This window comes from Alligator mississippiensis, chromosome 2, assembly GCF_030867095.1.
Source record: "Alligator mississippiensis isolate rAllMis1 chromosome 2, rAllMis1, whole genome shotgun sequence".
NCBI lineage: Eukaryota > Metazoa > Chordata > Crocodylia > Alligatoridae > Alligator > Alligator mississippiensis.
Window position 1 is genome coordinate 209,341,266 of NC_081825.1, and position 20,771 is coordinate 209,362,036.

A 20,771-nucleotide genomic window follows, 5' to 3' on the forward strand; every position below is an offset into this window, starting at 1 on the left:
ATTTGTCCAGAAATAAAACTAATTAACTTCACAAGAAATTGTTCAATTCAGCTTGTTCCAAAAACTGAGTTCAAAAGGGCAGGTCAGGCCTTGAGGAATTTTTTCATTGACCTTTGATAATTTCCCACCATAACCATTTCAGTCAGATTTCAGAGCAGACAGTACTTACTTGTTTACCTAACTGTAAAGTGTGTCAGTTGTGTATAATAATAATCTGGTGGCATTTTTGCTGCTTGTCATCCTTGAAGCTCTAACCTGTAGCTGTTGTATCTTGTCCTGGCTTTATTGGCTCTTAGAAATCATATCACCATGCTAACAGCATATTCTGGCCACACCTTGTTTTGCCCTGATGGTCCCTAGCAGGTAGCATAGAGTTGGGGCCAAGACCCATACTATCAGTAATAACAATTTGAGTACCTGAAGAATTGCACCGCATTGCACATACACTGCAGTTCTCATTCAGATGCTTTGGATTCCTCATCAAATAATTCTTGTGATATCAATGTTGCCTTGCAAAAGAGTTAATGCAGAGGAGCTGAGTAAGTCTGTAAGCAATTAAACTGCCTAAGTACAATTATGACACATTTATGATTTAAATTAGTTTACCATTTGTTTCTTCACCTTAGTGACCAAATTTGAAGGCTGCTCCCCCCCCCCCTTTTTTTTTTTTTTTGACTTAAGAGAGCATGCAGTGTTTCATTGGCAGAGTTGAAAATAGAAACTTAGGGAATTGCTGCACCAACCAAAGTAGATAAATTGAGTTTACTGGTAAGTAAATTCAATTTACTTAACAAAAGTGTTTCCTTGTAATTTAAGCCTAACACAACCAAAGTTAGTCCAAAATAGGTGTTTGTGAATAATATAACGGACCTTGTTTGAAAAAAAAAACAACAATTTTTTTTTTTTTTGAGGGTGGGTTTAAACATTTAGGTTTTTTTCCCCATTATACCAACTTGTTTAAACAGTATGGAGATCAAAAAAGAAAAGTGTATTTAAGTGACACTAATAACATTTTACCAACAATTTAAATTTAATTCCTGTACACGGTGTATTCCCAAGTGACCATTCACTTCAGTAATTATCATTTCATGCATAATTAATTAGTGAATAGCTTCAGCAACATAGTTTACTTTCATAGTTTAGTGACCTATTTAGCAGTACAGCTGAGTCCTGCTATTCCAGAGATAATGAGCAGTTTCCTCATAGCTTTGAAAATATCGGGTTGTTTATGTACTGTTTTTTCTTAATTTATTGTCTTTTTTTTTTTCTAGGTGCTTTTAAGCCCTGTGAATATTTACTGGGAAGCTGGATGATTCGACTTACTGTCTGGTTTATTTTTTTGGTTGCTATGTTCTTCAACCTGCTTGTCATTTTAACTGTATTTGCATCATGTACTCCATTACCATCCTCCAAATTGTTTATAGGCCTGATTTCTGTTTCTAACTTGTTTATGGGAGTCTATACTGGTATTTTAACTTTCCTGGATGCAGTCTCTTGGGGAAGATTTGCTGAATTTGGCATATTATGGGAGACTGGCAGTGGTTGTAAAGTTGCTGGGTTTCTTGCAGTGTTTTCATCAGAAAGTGCCATTTTCTTCCTGATGCTGGCAGCTGTCGAACGAAGCTTCTCTGCAAAGGAGATCATTAAAAAGGGGAAAAGCAATCGCTTAAAACAATTTCAGGTTGCTGCAGTTTTTGCTTTCCTGTGTGCAACAGTAGCAGGTTGCTTGCCTCTTTTTCATAAAGGGGAATATTCAGCATCACCCCTCTGCTTACCCTTCCCAACTGGAGAAACACCATCATTAGGGTTTACAGTAACTTTAGTGCTTCTAAACTCATTAGCATTTTTGCTAATGGCTATTATCTACACTAAACTGTATTGCAACTTAGAAAAAGAGGACCTCTCAGAAAATTCACAATCTAGCATGATTAAGCATGTTGCTTGGCTAATCTTCACCAACTGCATCTTTTTCTGCCCTGTTGCATTTTTCTCATTTGCGCCGTTGATCACTGCAATCTCTATCAGTCCTGAAATAATGAAGTCTGTTACTCTAATATTTTTCCCATTGCCTGCTTGTCTGAATCCAGTCCTGTATGTTTTCTTCAATCCAAAGTTCAAGGAAGACTGGAAGTTACTTAGGCGCCACATGACGAAGAAGAATGGTGCAGTAGCAATTGCAGTCAATACTCAAGGTGGCTGCATGACACAGGATTTCTACTATGACTGTGGCATGTATACACATTTGCAGGGTCACCTTGCCATGTGTGAATGTTGCGAATCACTTCTTTTATCCAAGCCTGTGTCATGTAAACACTTAATAAAATCACACAGTTGCCCTACACTGGCAGTGGTACCGTGCCAAAGGCCAGATGGCTATTGGTCAGACTGTGGCACCCAGTCTGCCCATTCTGATTACGCAGATGAGGATGACTCTTTTGTGTCGGACAGTTCAGACCAAGTGCAGGCCTGTGGTCGTGCATGTTTCTATCAAAGCAGAGGATTCCCTTTGGTTCGTTATGCGTACAATATACCAAGAATTAAAGACTGAAAGGCTTTGCTGCAGGCTTTTCTCAAAAAAGAAAAAAGTACAATGCTTCATAGACCATTTACCTGTTCTTTCAACCAGGAAGCACTTTTGTAATCATTGTGTGGTGTAACTTGTAAAGAAGGGAAGTGGGCAGTTTGTTTCTTGAGCCATACATTTAAAAAAAAATGTTGCCCTGATTGTAAATAATTGGTAAGCCAAAATTTGTAATCCAGTATTTTTATTCTTTCCAAGCAATAGTGGCTTCTTTTATACCGTTTTTATGTGCTAAAGGTCTATTTCCATGTTGTACTCCAATTGTATTTTGCTTTTACTGCTGCGAGGTAAGCTCTGTCAATTTTTCCTGTTAAGCACAATATAAAGGACAGCTGTTAATATTAAGAAATTATTTTTAAAATGTGATTTTTCTATAATTAAGAGAAAAAAATCTGTTGCTAGCTTTGTATAGGATATTCAGCATTAATCTCAGGATGACTTACTGCAGGGCCAAAAAGGGACTAATTCTCCCATACAGAACTGTGAGAGCAATACAAGCATACTATATTTATGTTTTTTATATTTCAAGCTAAGATTTGATTTTAATAGGATAAAATATTTTGTTTTAATAGAAAATACTTCAACCCTCAATATCTATAGACTGTCTGAAATGAGAATATTAACAGCTGTCAGGAACAGTAGAATTGAGAGCACACTTTAGGGATAATGGACATTGCTTCAGGTGAAACCACAGTAACTTACTTCAGTGTTTGGTTAAAAAAAAAAAAAAAGTCAGTCTGAGAATTTTCGTGAACTAGACAGTGTATATCATCACTGCTGTCGGTGTCTGAGGTTAGCTTGTTTAGAGATGGTAGCTGAAATATTTTGCAGCCCTGACCAATGTTTGCAACAGTGCTTTAACACTCAATGGTGTTTGTAAGCATACTGAAATTTTACTAAATGGGGTAATAATGAAAAGCAGCTTTGCAGTATAGGAAGTCCTGCATTTCTGCCAATTATTTTACTGAGGGTAAAGCATACTGTGGAGAGATGGACTGATTTGCATGTATATCAGTGAATTATTTTTTAAAATCATTTGAGATCTGAGGCCCAAATGTCATTAAATTACAATCAATGATACTATTGTCCATGCTTAGTTTGAAATCTGATCAACATAAAATTATGAATGCATGATCAAAATAAATATGTGCGTTTCTTTAACGGTATGATAAATCAATAGCAAATCCACTGCCATCCCAGTTACTCTGGAAATATTCTTTTTAAGATTTAAGCTAGATTGCGGTTTTGAGAATTAAACTGTACATACTGTGCATAGAATTAATTTTTATCTTTGTATTGTAAATTATTTGATAGAACACATGATGGGAAATGTGGCTTCAGTTCATTTTGTTAATTAAAGCTACCTCCTAAACTATAGTGGCTGCCAGTAGCAGAACGTTTAAATTGTGGTTTATATACTTTTTTGCATTGTAAATAGACATGGTTGTACATTGTCACTGTAATAAAAAGATTCCTTGTATATCAAAATCACGTAGTTTGTACAAAATATTGGAGGGTTATTTACTGTATGCTGTAATTTTTGTAAGCCAAAATATTCACAAGTAAAAAAAAAGTAAGAAAAACCCAGCTAAACAGAAATACTCCAGAGTTCTGCATTTGTACATATTTATATTGACAAATGATACAGCTTATGCTGGCAGGAGCGTCTCGTTAAAAACAAATAAAGGGTATATGAGTATTGATGGTAATTATTTATCTCACTATTTTAAAAACATAAGTGTGCAACAAGACTACAGATGCACACAATCAGCATGGGAAATAATGCTCATAAATATGGTGTCAGAGACAGTCTACTACATATGGTTGGAGTTTGGGGAAGGAGACGTGCCAAGAGAATAACAGTTGCCAGTTTAAATGTGGATTTATGATCTCAGCCTAATGCTGACTCTGTAGACTTGCAGTAGGCTGAAACCTCCAGAGAAGTGTTTGGCTTTTTACAAAGCATTCTTTTTAAAGAGGCGCTGTCAAGTTTAGAAGTTAAACTCAAAAGTACCTTTACATTTTTAGTCTGACTTGGGCGGTCTTCCAGATTTTAAATATTTATTTTTAAAAACCGCCATTTCCTTGCCAGAAGAGGTTTTTTGTGTGTTTTTTTTTGTTTGGTGTGTTTTGTTTTTTTTTTTGTTTTTTTTTTGTTAAAGCCACTGTTCAGTGCAACCCACAGTCTCTTTCACACTCCCTCTGTTGGCCAAGTAGCAGCAGCTTATGCAGTTCTATTCAGAAGGAGGAAAATAAATGTCACATAAAAATATGAAATCAGTAGGGAAGTAAATATTACTATCAAGTTTCCAGGAAGGTAGTGTTGGTCGACTTTTTTTGCCATCTCCGTCTTCATTTACTGTTTACACTTTGCGGATGCTTTCATTTTACAATTGACACTTCATGAAAAAACATTACTTACATTGTCTGACACTGTTAGCTTGGGGGTATATTAGTACTTTCATTTAAACATCAATATTTTCCAGACTTTATCACTTTGAATGTTGGGTTAGTCCAGTTTCTTCAATGCTAGTTAACATAAATAGGTTCTTTCTACTACAGGATAGAATTAAAAGAGAGAAATACAAACAATGATTTTCTGAAGTCCATATGAAACAGACCTGTTTTACCAATACAAAACAAGAATAGTTAATGTGGGATCCCATAGGAAGAACTTAATAAGTATGTCCCCACGAGTGGGAACATGCGTCTCCCCAGGGACAAACAGCAGCGGCACAAGGAAACGCCCATGCCACACACACTCTGGCACGTGGCACGTTACCCTGGGTGGCCCCAGCAGCCTTACGTGGGGTCCTGGGGGCCTCTGGGAGCTGCAGCTGTGGCAGTCCTGCAGCAGGGAGCCTGGCGAGCAGCTGAAGTGTGGCTCCGTCCAGCCAGGCTCCAATCTTGGATGGCATGCACTGCTGCCATGTGTGCCGCCTCAGTTTTTTTGGGCGCTAGTTCTTTTGATCCCAGGATCTCCTGGGATCAACCCTTTCCCCCCACAAGTGCTGCAAATGCCTGCACGTGCAGCATCTTCATTTGTCTGGATGCGCCCACTGAGTATTAACAGGTAGGAAATGGTCTGTCTCCAATGCCCTATGCTAGTCGAGTCAATCTCAGAAGTAGTGCCCAACACCAGAGCAACAATAGGGTAAGGATAGGAAAACCATCAATAGAGAATGCAGCTGTCAGCACCTACCCCACAAATGTGCCATCTCATAAAGCTGCCCTGTCTTCCATAAGATACACAAGTGCCTTGTATAGTTTAGTCAACTATGCAGAAATAAAGAATTAATATATGTGGAATTGTTTTTACTCAGTACAGTAATGGAAATTTCCTGGCTGCAGCCTTGAAGTTAAAGCCACCAAAACATTAAGAAGCTCCTCTGGGTGACTACAGGAAATGAAATAAACAGATCACCCGATTCTCCTAACTTTTAAAGGCACTTTAAACCACAGACCCAAAGCCATCTTCACAACAAGGATGCGAATCAGCTTCTTTCAAAATCCTGCCAAACACGAGTGATGGAGGGAACTCCTTGAAAACATAATCTTATTAGCCAGAGAGAGTTTGCTTAATGTGCTGGAAGCAGGGATAAAATGTGTGTGGTCTTTGAACTGCAATCTGTGGAGGTGGAATAATATGATAAGAATTTTCCTTTTTTTGGGGGGTGGGGGGGTCCCTTCAATGGTGGGGAGGGGGAGAATCTAGGCTACCATGGAAGGACATAAGAAAAGGAAACTGCCAAATCTAAAGTAATAGGGCATCCATGTAAGAGTAAGTTTATTTTTACTTTTAAATGCATGTAAATAATTTTTAAAAGGAGACTTTTTATTTCAAAGGCAGCACATCTCTTCCATTTTGAATGCTAACTGAAAAGAGCTGCAACCAGCAGACTACTGACTGCAACCTCAAACATTTTAAAAATCTGATATGCTTGAGTGATCGTATGGACTTCAAAATCTGCTGTTATAGGTCCCAAACTCAACACTTTGCTATTATTAATGCCTTCAATGGTAAGTTTCACATGACTAAAGTGTGTAGGTCCGTGCAATTCTAGGAAACATTAAAACTGTTTACACAGATCAAGACAGAAATGGATTGTGTACCTTACGTGGACATTTTTAAAAAGTAAAATATTATTTTAACCAACAAATTTATTGATATGTCTTATGTATAACCTCTGCTGTGGTTTTCTGTTCAACGTGGAGCTATTTTTCTGTTACAGTGGTAAAACACACTTAGCTTTTGGAGTTTTTAACACTTTTCAGATATTTCCATACCTGGGTTTCAATCTGAATTGTCTGTGTGTTCAACCCTGTAATTAAAGTTGGTTTCAAAACTCTGCACAGATCCTGTTTTCTCCAAAGACTTTTCTTTGATTCCACTGAATGATTTGTTCAACTTTATCTGTTCTAATTTGCATTTTTAATGAATCAAAAACTGGGGTTTTTTTAGTAGCTTATCTATATCTCAAGTATTGTGCTTTCAGTTTAATTATTTTTAATTGCATCACTTATAGCTAGCTTTTCAGGATTTCAGTTCTTTTGGCCAGAGGCTTCTTACGTCATTCATATATACGGTAGACTGCACTAAATACATGACTGGCTTTTATAAATTAGAGCAGTGAGGACCAACCTTTTTGGCAGGTCTGCCACAAATTAGCCCTGTACGTTTCTGAGGGCTCCTCGGATTCCCTTACCCTGCCCAATCTGATGCTTTGCTTTTTGCTCCTTTTTTCTGCCCTCTGTTCCCTGCTTGATCCACTGCTCGGGGTTTTTCCTTGATGACTAACCTATGACTATGTTGCCTGTCCCCTCCCTAATCTGCCATGTGCCACACAAAGAAGTTGTTTATGTTGCTTGTCAGGTATCCAGGTTGTAGTCGTATTGGTCTAAAGGAAAAGGCAATCAGGACTCGTAGTAGAGATGATATCTTTTATTAGACTAACAAAATTGGAGTTTTCCATCTGTTGACTCCTCTGTGAAATTCTATGTAATATGAACTTTCATTTCTATCCAGGAGAACTTTTCTCCAATGCCTGATGAAGGGTGTTTGTGCCCAAAAGCTTGCAATTAAAAGAATTTTTTTTGCAAAACTTGTTGGTCTAATAAAATATATCATCTCTACTATGAGTCCTGATTACCTATGTCACTTGTGGCACACATGCTGCAGGCTGGCAACACCTGAATTAGTGAATGAAAATGCTTTTAAAGGGGAGGATAACATATCATAAAGTAATGTTTTGTCAGTTCCATTTATTTACACTGAGAATCTGATTGCTTAGACCAATCTGTTTTTCATTAATGGTATTGTACTATCGTTAAAAGTTGCATGTAGATTTTGCATACAAAATATTAGTAATAACACTACTGCAGCATTTATTATGCAATTGTTTAGAGTTGTACAGATAGTGACAGACTATAAATATTTTCAGATTGTATGAATATATGAAATAATTTGTTGGGTTTCAGTGACAAAAGTCAGCCTCTCATTAGGCAGGGAATGTTCTGTTAGAAGGGATGTATGTTAATAATTGAAACTTTTACAGAGAAGCAAAAATGATAATTTGGGTAATGGCTTGTTGGAACAGAAAACAATAGAAGGATTCAAAATGAACAGGTCTGAAAGATCATGCAATGGTGTTTGTTCTATATGAACAAGCCTAACTCTGGGTGTAAAATGCTTGCTTTTTATTAGCTTCAATTACATACTTGCTTCCTATGCATATTTTATAATATTAAATAAAATGTTGTTTGATAATTCAAAACATTAACAAAGAAGCTAAAGCAAATGTACTTTGTGATTGTGTGAGGTATTTAGTGAGGCTTTAGCCCTGGTGGTTCTACTGTTGTTTGGAGCTGTATCCTGAGACGGACAATCATTTGAAGATGACGGGTGGATTAAATAAGCTGTAAACAGCACTCTGTAAATTTCCTTTCGGCCTTGATTCTACTTACACTAAGCTCACTGGCTATCTGATGAGGCAACTCAGCATCCCTGGGAAGACAGTGTAATAAGATGTAGCTAGAGGAGCTCCCTAATGGAATGGAAGTCTGTGTCTACATTTGTGATGGAGACATATAGTTTTCTCTTATTGTAAGATTTTGGTACCATTTTGGTCCAATATCAAGATTAACTAACTGATAACCTGGAAGAAGCAGCTGTCATTGATTTGATCTCCATTTTAGTTGAAGAGATCAAATGCTCGTGAATTTTGTTTTGTTGGCCCAGTTTGGATAATCACTAAAATGAATGACTGAATTGTTTAGACAAGAAGCACTGTTCATTGGTGGTGTTATCAGACTGAACAAAACTCTTTTTGTAGCTATCATCAAGTAGTTTCTAAATCCAGGTTATAACCAATATTATTTTTCTAGCTGCTGTATTGAGTAGGTAGCAACACTTAAATAACTGAAGTGTCATATGAATAGTATGAGAGGATTCTTCAAAAACGCAGACTCTCCTCTATCAGGAGTTGCTGCCATGTTTCAGGGTCTTCAGTGACTTCTATTGAGATGTTAGGATACCAGGTTTTCTGTGAAGCTGCAGATGTACTGAACCATGATTTTGCCTGCCTTGTATGAAAGTGAAACAGGCACTGAGGAAGGCTGAATAGTGTCAAATCTAGGCTTTCATTTTTTTGACATCCACCTTTGCTGTTTCATTTCATATTTAAATGAGATTAGCAATGAAAATAATAGCTGAACCCAGCAACAGTTATTCTTATCTCCAATTCAATTTTAGTGGCTTTCCTGGTAGTGAAATATTACTGGAATGGAAGAAGAACAAATTAAGAAGTGCATTTTCCATAGAATGACATAACGCAGTTGACATTGTGTATGTACTAGAATCTTTGGTGGTGGGGCAGAGCATCTTAAAGATCTAGCTAAGGTTGATCTCGATCTCATGACAGTCAATCTAAAAGGGGACTATCTCCCAATACTGTGGCTAGCTGTGGGTAACTAGGGTTCTGGTCACCACTCTAAATGAAGTGCTGCTGCATCCATTGTTGTCCCTTGCTGCCAGCAATGGGAATTAGCAGCACTTGGGGATGGGCAGGCCACCTAGGGCAGGTTTGAGGCTTTGGCTGTAGGGAGTGGAGATGGAGTTGCTTGCAGCCAATAGGGCAGCTGAGGATTTGTGGGGGTTGCATTCTGGTAGTCCTGGTCCCTATGTTAGTCTCAGGTCCTGTCTGTGGAAGGTGCTGCTTGTTGCAAGGTGGGAGAAGGGGGTGTCAGCACAGTGTGCAGCCAAGAGATTAATGCCAGCCCCCTTACCGCTGCCTTTGTTGCCTCCTGATTCATTGTTTTGATCTTCCAGAGGCCATGGGAAGCGGCACCACTGGGTGATCAGCCAGCTACTGTAGGCTGTAAGGAGGTTCCTGTCTAAGGGAGACCCCGGCTGTTGGCTGTGTCAGTACTTCTGTCCATAGCAGTAGCATCTCCACTGGAGTGGGAGGCATGAAGCTGATAAGGGGACGGGGGCTAGGCAGCCCTCACCCTGCCAGGGTATAAGCATTAACTGTTACACCTGTGCTGTGTCCCCAGGGATCTATGAGGAGAAGGATAAACATTTTCAGGATGTAGTATAATTAAAAGTATTATTTCTTCCAGAAGAACATCGACAGAGAGCAATGGTAAAGTATACTAAAAATGAAATCAGATGTTAATTCTGAACAAACAAGCATGGAAATTGTTTTCAGGTATGCACCTGCACTAAGTAAAAAGGTTAACCTCTGGTGGTGTCAAATTCATGCAGATCTGTGAGAAATGGAAATCGTGGTATGTATGTAAAATCTGAAATGGTGGCTTTTGGGGGTTCTGGCCTCAGATCAAAAGGAAGTCATCTTTTGTTTAATGTTGCTCAGTCGATTAGTGAGATGTCAATATAGGGTTTTCTTTGTTACAAAGTAACTGTTATCCGACCTGCTAAAATTGAGGATTATATGCACAAGGTATTCTTGCTGGAGGACAGGGGGTTTTATTGTGTAAAAAAGGTGATGTCTGTATTTAGTAATACTAAATACCATATTCACTAAAATCCAAGACAAAGACCGCCCCCCCCTCCATTTAATGATGGTGGGGGGTGGGGGGGAACTGGTCATCTTCAAGTACAAGGTGGCTGGGGTGGTGGGGGGCAGGCAGCTGCTGTAGCTCTGACTCTGGCCCTGACCTGGACTTGAGGTTGGAGCCACGGCAGCTGCTTGCCAACCTCCTCTCCACCCCGGGACTCTGGACATAGACTTGTCAGCAACGGAAGCAGTGCCCCCAGAGTCTCCCCTGTCCATCTGTTTCCACCCCCACCCCTGCCACTACATCCGTCCCCAGAAGCCAGAGCTGCTGCCACTGCCACACCTGCTACATGGCTGGGCTGAGGCAGCTACCCTGTGCTCTGTGGCCCTGGCAGGAATGGGGCAGAGGAACTGTGCCTGATAATAAGTGGGGGAGGCAGAGCTGCAGGGTACAGGCTGCTGGGAGCAGAAGCTGTGCAGGGTAGCAGGGACAGGTGGGGAGGGAGAGGCAGCAGGGAGCGGGGGCAAGTACCAGGGCACAGGCTTTGGGGCCAGGGGGACAAGTGTGTGGGGGAGGTAAAGGGTAGGGATCAGGAGGCTGCTTGTCCCCTCTTGCTACCTGTCCCCCACCCTGCTTCTGCTTTCCCCACTCTAGCAATGGAGGTGGGAATAAATTTAAAATGATCCTCCAAAATTAGAGTATAGACATGGACAACTGTAACACATTTATAAATTGTCCATGTCTAGAATCTAATTTGTGGGACATCATCTTAAATTCAGAGTTGTCTTGGATCCTGGTAAGTACAGAAAATGTGATTTGAGCAGTTCTCAACAGCTGTGCGCATCACACAGGGTTAGGGTTTTTTTGAAGTTTTTTTTTTTGGTAACATCGTCATGGCAACTCATCACTTCTTTTTAAATAGTTAGACCAAAGATGCACCAGTAACCAACAGCTTGAACTTCCAAGGTCTAACCAAACACTCACGGGAAAGCAGGAGGCAGGGCGTGACAGGGATTTTCATTTATGTATGTAGTTATTCATGAGATGTCCTTCTATAGAGTTTAGATTATGGTTGGGACAGGGCTATAATCCTGCCTCAGGCTGGGGCTTGGACTAGAGCAATGGTTTCCAGCCTCTTTCACCGGTGGGCCCCTCAGCAGTGCTGAATAGCAGAGCAAGACCCCTTCGAAGTGTAAGCGCGGCTATTCACACGCATCCTACTTACCTTTCCCTTAAACCAGGGCCGGGCGAAACGGCGGCTCTGGCCACAGCCAGACTCCATTTCCCAGCAGCCCCTGCTGCTGCCGGGGCCGCTTGTCCCGGCGTCCGGGAACGGACTACTTGTCAGGCTCGCGGAAGGAGACGGTCACTTCAGCAACGTGGCATTGCAGTTGCCATGGCGCCCACGGCGGGTGGCGATTGGCGGCGCCGCGGGGGCCGATGGGAGTGCGGCCCTGTTTCAAAGCGGCGGGGCCCTCGCGGTTGGGGGGGGCAACCGGCGGGCGCCGTGACGCAGTGGGGCTGTGCGTAGTGACGTGGCTGACGGTTGCCGCGCGCCACTAACGCTCCCGCTCCGCCAGCTGCCGGCTGCCGCCATGGAGCGCTCCGAGGCCGCCAGGAGCCGCGGGCGCGCGGCCCCCTCCAGCGCCAGCCCCGGCGACAGCCCCCTGCGCTCCGCCAGCTCCTGGGACGAGGCGTCGCTTAGCTCCACGGGTTCTTTCTCCCGGGGCCCCGCGGCCCCGCCCCGCGCCCGGGGCCACAGGTAACCGATCCCCCCCTCCCTCCCTCCCGCTCTTCACTTCCTCCGCACCGGGGGTGGGGAAGAGCCGTGCCCTCCCCAGACGTCTTGCTCTCAAGTCAGGTCGCCCAGCAGTTCCCAGACGGTGGGTCGCGATAGGCCTGGCCCATGACTAACCAGCTGTGTGGTCCGATCCAATAACCGACATCAAGCGAGAGCGCGAGGCATTGTAAAATACCGACCTTATGGAGGAACCTTTTGTCAGATTGTTTTGCATCTGTGATGCCTACACGTGCCTTCAGCCTGCTCTGGCCCTCAAGGAGGAAGGCAGTGACAGCCTTATTTCCACTGGTGTCGCCTGTCATGTGCGGCTCTGCTCCCCACACAGTCCTGGGCGGGCAGGGCGGACCCTTGTGTGGACAGCAGTGTCGGGTGTGTTTGGAGCCAAGAGCGAGCGGCTGCCTCGGCTCCAGCAGGCCCCACATGGCCCAGCTGTGGCTGCTGGGGAGGAGCTGCTTTTGCAAAGGCACCCAGTGCCCGGTGGAGCAGGACATCCCTTGCATGGCACCTTCCCCGCCCACGCACAGGCCAGCTCTCCATGGTGTGCACTAGTGTTGCCATGGCAGCAGCAGGAGCCGGTAACGGTCCATTTGTTGCTGAACATGGCGCCCTGTGACTGCGGCCCGGTGCCCCTTCCTCCTCTCGTTGCTTGTCAGGACTTGTAGTCTGCTATGCGCTCAGGCCTTTAGTGGGGCATGGAGACCGCAATGCTTGCCAGGGTGCTGCTGGCATGTGGCCATATTTATCGGCTACAACGACCAAAAATATCCAATAGCTGATATCATTTCTCCTTTTTAATGATGCTGATCTGATAGCCAACCGATATATCGGTGCGCCCCTAGTGAAAATGCCCATGCTTGATCATTACAATAAAAGTGCTGTGTTATTTGACAAGCTAGTGATAAGCATTTCAGTATGTGCATGAACTAACACAAATCTAAGAAAGCTTCTCCAGGACCAGAGGAGCTGAGTCCGAAAGCATGGTTGTGAACACAGTACTTTGACAGAACTTGGTCCAGTTGATCATCCAGACATAGAAAGCATTGAAGGGAGTTGGGCAAGCTGTATCAGAAGAGCCCCTACCCCTATGGTTCCTGTATCTTCCACCTTCTGTTCCAGTCAAGCTGCTGCTCTACTGCCACTGGGAGAGCAATGAGAGGGGAATTTCTACCCAAGTGATAGGAGCTTGGCAAAAATTACCAGTACGATCTTAGGTGGAGCTGCCAGCACTTCCTACTCTATAATGATTCTGGGCCAGGCATGCTTTCAGTAAGCCTGGTGGTAGATTACTTGTGGTGTATTTATTTAATAGATAGAACATGTCATGCTGTATAACCATTCAAATCACAATTTTTCATACGTATCCAAGTTGAGTTAGGGGGTTCATCTAATAATTCCCTCTCAAGAACATGTTCCCTTCAGAAATCTGTGATCTTCTGAAAGCAAGCATAGTTTTGAATAGACTAGCACTTCAGAAAATGGACCTATGGCTTTCTGTCAGATTTAGACAATTTTGCTTTGTATAATCTATTTAGATCTTCATAGCAATAGGGTTTTCTACACCCAAATGAATGCTCTGACGACCAGCTGTAGAGTCATTCTTACTCATTTTTTGATTCATTGCATAAGTATTTTATACAAATTGGAAAAGCATTAGCAAGAGAGGCTGGGAGCACCATGCTCCAGAATACACTGTATTCTAGTAGCTAAGGGAGGACAAAGATGTATGTTTGAATTCCCTCCTGCACTAGAGGGAATTAAACTTTGTCTCCTTCAGCCTAAGAGTATTTTTAAGATCGGGTTTTCAACTGAAAGTTAAACTTATCACCCTGTTGCATATTTATCCTATTTTCTGCAGCTAAAACTTCAGAGAAATTAATACAAATTAATGAGTGATTTCAGGTTGCTTTTTCTGTAGCATTTAATATGAACTTATTTGCTTGCACTGAAATTAATGTGTAGAGTTAGAGTCAGGAATAACTTTTGTGGTCTTAGTTCTACGATTCGTTCATTTTGTCATTATCTTTTCTGACATTCAAGGAAATAATGGAACTGTAATCTAACTAGAGCCACATGCTGAAGAAGTATCCTAGACGCCTTCTGCAAAGTTACGAATCTGCACAAAAGCCTCTTTGCTGTGTCACATTATGAATTTGTATGCATTATCATAGCTTCTAATTGTTACATTTCAGGTTACTGCCATCTATTGAATAGATATTTTAGATGGTTGTAGATTGTATTTTAAATTATTTTCTAACAAGTGAATTATCTTGAATTTTTCAAGTTTAATCTTGTGTTGTTTTCTAATTATAGGCCTCATGTTTGTCAGCTTCCTATTTCTGTCCTCCCTGATGTTCCCAGTTTAGTGAATAAAACTGTGTGTACCTGAATCCAGGACAACCCTGAATTTAGGATGACTCCCCAATTATTAGATTTTAGACATGGAAAATTATAAATTTCTTTTAATTTTCCATGTCTACAATCTGGGTGTTGGAGGATCCTCTTAAATCAGGGGTGGGCAAAATAAGGGCCGGATGCGGCCTGTGAAGAGTATTTGTCTGGCCCATGGCAGGTCCCTTGGTCCCACCTGGTCCAAGCACTGTCCACCCATGGCATGTCCTGCCATCCCATGAGCATGTAGCAGGGCTGGGGTAGCTTAACAGTTGTACTTCCTTTCTAGGCAGCCCAGGTGGTGGCAGCTCCTGGCCTCAGCCCTGTGGTACCAGTAGGGAACCCACACGCACAGCCCTGAGCCCAGCCAGCCCCTTGCCTGCTCCGTACTGCCCACCCAAGCTGAGTAGCTGCAGTAACTGGACAGAAGCTGCTGCTCAGCACAGGTGAAAAGCAGCCCCTCACCACTGCTGAGCTGTTCTTGCTGCAGCTGGCTGGAGTCCATGCCTGGGCTGCCCTACTGCTCCTCTGCACTGTCACTGGAGCCCTGTGGGGTGTCCCAGAGGCAGCAGTGACGGCAGCAGAGAGAAGCTGCAGAGCAGCCTAAGCGCGGGCTCTGGCCGGATGCAACAAGAATGGCCCAGTACCAGTGAGAGAGAGGGGCGCTTTTGCCCCCTGCCAGCAGCAACTTCTGCTCAGCTGCCGCTCAGTGTGGTTGGGTGGTCCAGAGCAAGTGTGGTTGGGTGGTCCAGAGCAAGTGTGGGGTGGTCCAGGTCGGGGTTGTGCGCATGGGTTCCAGCTGGTCCTCTTGGCTGGGGTGAGTCTAGAGTGGGCTGGGGTTCAAGTCGGGGCTGCACGCTGTTGGTAGTGGCAGGAAGGAGCCAAAGGGCATGCGGGCTCCAGGCTCTTGGGTGGGAGGGTGCTGACTGCCTCAGGAGAGCATGCCTGCTGCCTTGCTCACGTGCATATGGCCTCTCCTGGACCAGCTCTTTGGCAACCATCTCCCCTACATGGCAAAGCTGTGCTAATTCTGGGGCTTCGAGGTGGTGGCCCCAGGAGCTCGCATATATCACACCTCCCCAGCTTGGGCCCTGCAGTTGCAGCTTTTGCCATGGGGGCCCATTGACTTCCATAGCAACAGCAGGCAGGGGAAGGTGGAGTGGAGGCTCCAGTAACCAGGGCTGTAGATGCTATAAACCGTCGCCAGCAGCAGCCATAGGCCTAGGGTTCAGCAGGCCTGTTTGCCCTGCCCAGTGTGTGGGAGGGCTGTCACCCCTAGGGCACACGTGCATGTGTGTCTATGTCCCACGCACACCTCACCATGCCCATACATCTTCCCTCAAACACCGTACCCACCCACACCCCTCCACAAATCCCACATACCCCCCCCACCACACATCCAGCCCCCCCAAGCACACCCCACACACACATACAAGCATAAGACTTTATTTTGAGCTATTTTGCGATTGGCTCTATATACACTATGCAAACACACGTAAAAAAGGACAAAAATATTTTTAGAACAAAATATACCAAAAATCAAACATTGTTTATAATATATGATTTGGTATTTTTCCAGTTCCAAGATGGCAAAACCTTCTTGCCAAAAACAGTATTTCTGGGGGCAACGGGAGGGGCTAACAGAGACAAAGGTCAGGGGTTGGGGTGGGACTTTGGGTCCCAAGATGGCACCCTGCGGGGGGGGGGCTACCTGTCAAGGGGTGGAGCTACTCTTGTAGCCTTCGACATCTCACCAAATCTCATTAAGCCTTCCTCCAGACAAAGTAAGTGCGCACCCCTGTGTTATCAAAACACCCCACCACTGCCCCAGAGAGGTAGTAGCAGGGAAAGCAGGAGCTGGGGGACAGGCAGCCTGCCTCACAGCCCTTTTGCCCCGCCCTTGTTGCTTGCGTCCCCTGCTGCCCGTTCCCCTCAATGCCTCCCCCTGCTGCCCTTTTCCCTTGTGCTCCCCTCTTGTACCGGACACACCTTTCCCATGTTCCCCCCCCAGCAGCATGCATCCTATCCCTCTCATTTCCACCTGTGCTGCACACCTCATTCCCTGTGCCCCTTCCATGCTCCCCCACCTTCCCCCGGGGCCTTTCCTTATGCTCCATGCATCCCTTGCCCTGCACTCCCCTGCTGTCCATTCCCCTGTGCTGCCACCCAGACTGCACGCCCCTTCCCCATTCTCTCCCTAGTACTGTGCACCCCTTCCCTTTGGTCCCCCCAGCACTGTGTACCCTTTCCCCTTGTGCCCTCCTATACCATGTATGGTTCATACTCGAATCTAAAATGAGAGGTTCCCTCCCATGCTGCATAGGAGGAAACTTCATCTTAGATTTGAGTAAATACGGTAATTTCATGTTTCTAACTTGCAGTTGTCACTAATGAAAATAAATAAGACTACATTTGAAGCCCAAATAGTGCCATTGCTTTTGAGTCTTCAACACTTTTCACATATTAAAAATGAACGTTCTTTAAATAAAGATTCAGTTTATCTTGGCAATATTGTACAGTAAACTCTAGTTAATTTATTATTCCACAGGATATGTTAATAATGGCAAATTTTTCCAGTAGTGACCAGTTATCAGGTGTTAATATCAGGTGGCGAGAGGGGGAGGGGGCACAGGACAAACAACAAATTAGGCCACGGTGGCAAATAATCCTATGGCCTATTAACCAGAGTTTACTGTACCATGGGGTGCACTGATAGAGATTTTTGGGGCTGATATTAATGGCCGATTTTTAATGAGCCATATTGGTTGATACCGATCCGATTGCTGATATGTGGCCTGGCAGCATGGAGAGCAACATCTGGCTGGTAAGTCTGTTATGGTGGAAGGGGCGAAGGGGAGGGAAGGGGTGTGGGGGGCAGAGTGAGGCCTCCGCGGTGAGGGAGGGAGTGGGGCTGGTTCTGGGGCTGGGGCAGGCGTTGCATGGGCGGGGTGCGGGACATGGCCACGCTTTGTCCGGTGTGGAGGCAGCTCCCACTGCTGTGTGCACCCTGAGAAGGCATGGAGGGTATGTTCCCCCCAGATCTGTGTTCAGGGTGAGGGTAGGCTGTCGTTAGGGCCAGAGGTGGTTCCAGGCTCTTCCCAGCATGGGGTTTGGGCCAAGCTGCGCTCAGGATAGATGGCAGTGCTGCTGGGAGGGGGGGAATCTACCGCGAATTCTGGGGTGGTTGCAGCCCACCCCGTAGCCCCTCTCCAAGCACCACCGCTGTCTGCCCTGAGTACAGCCCTAGTCCAAACCCTGGCGGGAAGAGCCCAGCACTATCCCTGGCCCCAACCTGTAGCAGCAGCCCACCCTCACCTTGCACGCAGATCTGGGGGGCACGTGCCTCCATGCTTTCCTAGGGTGAATGCAGTGACAGGAGCCACCCTCCCTCCCTACATCCCCCGGACGAGCTGCTCTGCCTGGGCAGTGCCAGCCCCACTCCTTCCCTCACTGGAAGCCTTGGTCTGCCCCTCTACACTACTTTCTTCCCCTCCTCCACAATAGACTTACCAGCCTGACGCTGCTCTCCATGTTGTCAGGCTGCACTCCTGGCCCTGTGCATGCTGTGGCTCATGGCATTTATCGGTGATTTTATTGGCCACATCAACCAAAAAAGGCCGATTTCCGATAATGTCAATTTTTCTTTTATTGGTGCTGATATGATATGGTCTGATGCATAGGTGCACTAATACTGTACCATTAATTTCTGGGTGCTCCAGAAACATCTTTAATAAGACAGTGTACCAACTCAGAGAAATGAAGGTAAGGAACCACTTAAATTCAGCACAAATTGTTGGGTGAAAGAGAAAAGGAATTTGTATTCTTGTATTTTCATCTTTAAATAACAGAAGCTTCTATAAGCAAGAAAATGCATAGAAAGCTCACAGATTGGTAGCTTATAAAAGTTTATCTGCATTTATCAAGCATACTTTCATGTATGAGAGAATATTTGTATGTAGTAATGAAAATACTTTATTGATACAAGGTTAGGATGCTTACTTATGTATGGGCAAGCTGTGGTTGAATTATGCAAGATACCATTAGAGTGCTAACGGAACCTTTATACTATTCCATCCAGTGTTCTTTGAAATATCCATTTCTCAACAAGTTTTTTTTCTGTACAAGGTTTAGAAAGGATTTTTAAAATTATATAAGGACTACTTGCATTTGTTCTTAAAGTTCAAGTACCTTGATGCTATGAATCCGCTATACGATATTTATGTCATCTACTCCAACTTGCTGCTCAAGACCACAGTAATTGCTCAAGTGTGCAATTATTGACCACTGATTAGCAGAGATGCCCCAACACATCAGTCCGATATCGAATCAGTACCGATATAAAGAAAATTGGTTGTATCAGAAATCGTCCCAATGGGGCTGATAATTTGGCTGATTAAATTCCTGTGTGTGCATGCAGGTAGCAAGGAGCACAGCTCGGCAGTGTGGAGAGCTGCTTCCAGCTGGTAAGTCCATTGTGGTGGAAGGGGAGTGGGGAGGGAAGAGGGTATGGGGGGCAGGGGTGAGGAAGGGGACAGGGGCAGGGGCAGGCCAGCTGGGGTGGGGGTGGGGTGGACCTGTAGCTCGTCGGGGGGGGACAGCTCCCGCAGCTTCACACACCCTGGGAGGGCCCAGAGTGGGGCAGGTGGGCTGCAGCTATGGCCTGGAGCTGGGGCTGCCCTGGGCTCTTCTTGTTGGGGTGGGGCGGGGGCTAAAGAGGGGGTGCAGCCACCCCAAATTTCACCGTAGCTCCCTTTTACCGCTACCATGTGCCTGGTGCAGCCCCGGCTCTTTCTGGCTCAACCCCTGCCTCCCTCCGTGTGCCAGGAAGAGCCAGGGCTGTGCTGGGCATGTGGCCGTGGCTGTGGCAGTGTTGGTGCAAAATCTGAGCCCCGGCTGTAGCCCGCAGCTGCAGCCTACCTACCCCACTCTGCACAGATCTGGAGGGCAGGTGCCCTACCCCCCTGGGGTGCACACAACTGCGGGAGCAGCCTCCCTGCCCCCCGACGAGCCACGGTTCTGTCTCACACCCTGCCCCAGCTGGCCTGCCCCTGCCGCTATCCCCTTTCTCACCACAGGGGGTGGGGGAATGATCTACCCCCCCCCCCCGCCCCTTCCACCACAACGGACTTACCAGCTGGAGGAAGCTCTCCACACTGTATTGGAAATCGGTATTGGCTGGTATGCCTTCTTAAAATTGGATATCAGTATCGGCCCCCCAAATCTCTATTGGTGCACCCCTATTAGTTAGGGTTGAAGGGTTACAAGGTTTTGGTCTTGTCCCTAGTCAGAAATAGCATATTATATTACTTCATTTTTATAAGCCAACATTTTTAGCAGATATACTTTCCAACCCTTGCTTTTCCATCCTCTACATGCAAGGAAAAGGATGGAGCCACTCGTATAGGAATATTTGCTTGTTTCTGTCTTGTTTATGAATGGCAGCCGTTCAGAACACAGCATTAGAGGTGGTTCCAAAATAAATTGCTTAACAGAGTACAAGCAAGACATCTGCAAGTGCCAAATAACTTTTGGAACAAATTTATTAAATTTATCAGAGTTGCAGTGTAAGAGTCACTGTGTCAACTGCTGGAATTAACTTTGAAATTAAAATTGTTAAAAAGTACAGTAGTATCATCACAACATACATCTTTATTTTTAATCCATTAGTGTTGAAGGCTTTAAAATAGCAGAAAAGAAAAAGCAGTCACCTGTGACAGAAAATCTCTCACCGTGGGAAGAATGGTTCATTTGCAAAGAGAGAGAGCTACGTGCCCGCTTACAAGCCAGAGCTATGGAGGTGAGTATATCTGATTATTTTCCCTTAGATTTGGCAGCAGACAAACAGGCACCAAAAGACTAGTTTTCCTTCTCCATAATGAAAAATAGGTAGCTTTGTTCTTTATCTTTAATGTATTTAGACACGCATAGCTTTTGTGTTTGGCTACACCAGTGTGATTCATGCTTTGTTCATTTTTCTTTCTC

The 20,771-nt window shown here is 44.5% G+C and overlaps 2 protein-coding genes and 1 long non-coding RNA gene across 4 annotated transcripts in view; 2 read left to right on the plus strand and 1 right to left on the minus strand.

Annotated features, from left to right (window-relative positions):
* LGR4 (leucine rich repeat containing G protein-coupled receptor 4) overlaps positions 1 to 4,280 on the plus strand; it is a 118,421-nt gene extending 114,141 nt beyond the window's left edge. For both annotated transcript variants that reach the window (XM_006260667.4, XM_019476898.2), the window contains one exon: positions 1,272 to 4,280. In XM_006260667.4, the coding sequence (XP_006260729.2) occupies positions 1,272 to 2,548 (1,277 nt within the window). In that variant the 3' untranslated portion in view covers positions 2,549 to 4,280. The remainder of the gene's footprint in view (positions 1 to 1,271) is intronic.
* LOC109280504 (uncharacterized) lies at positions 3,291 to 11,979 on the minus strand. Its single transcript, XR_002086848.2, has 2 exons — positions 11,826 to 11,979; positions 3,291 to 5,137 (listed from the first exon to the last, which is right to left on the minus strand). It is a non-coding gene; the product is annotated as an uncharacterized LOC109280504 (long non-coding RNA).
* A 122-nt stretch (positions 11,980 to 12,101) lies between these two features.
* The window catches only part of CCDC34 (coiled-coil domain containing 34), a 41,352-nt gene continuing 32,682 nt past the window's right edge, over positions 12,102 to 20,771 (plus strand). The window contains exons 1-2 of the mRNA XM_014602116.3: positions 12,102 to 12,362; positions 20,457 to 20,586. Coding sequence (XP_014457602.2) covers positions 12,196 to 12,362; positions 20,457 to 20,586 — 297 coding nt within the window. The 5' untranslated portion in view covers positions 12,102 to 12,195. The remainder of the gene's footprint in view (positions 12,363 to 20,456; positions 20,587 to 20,771) is intronic.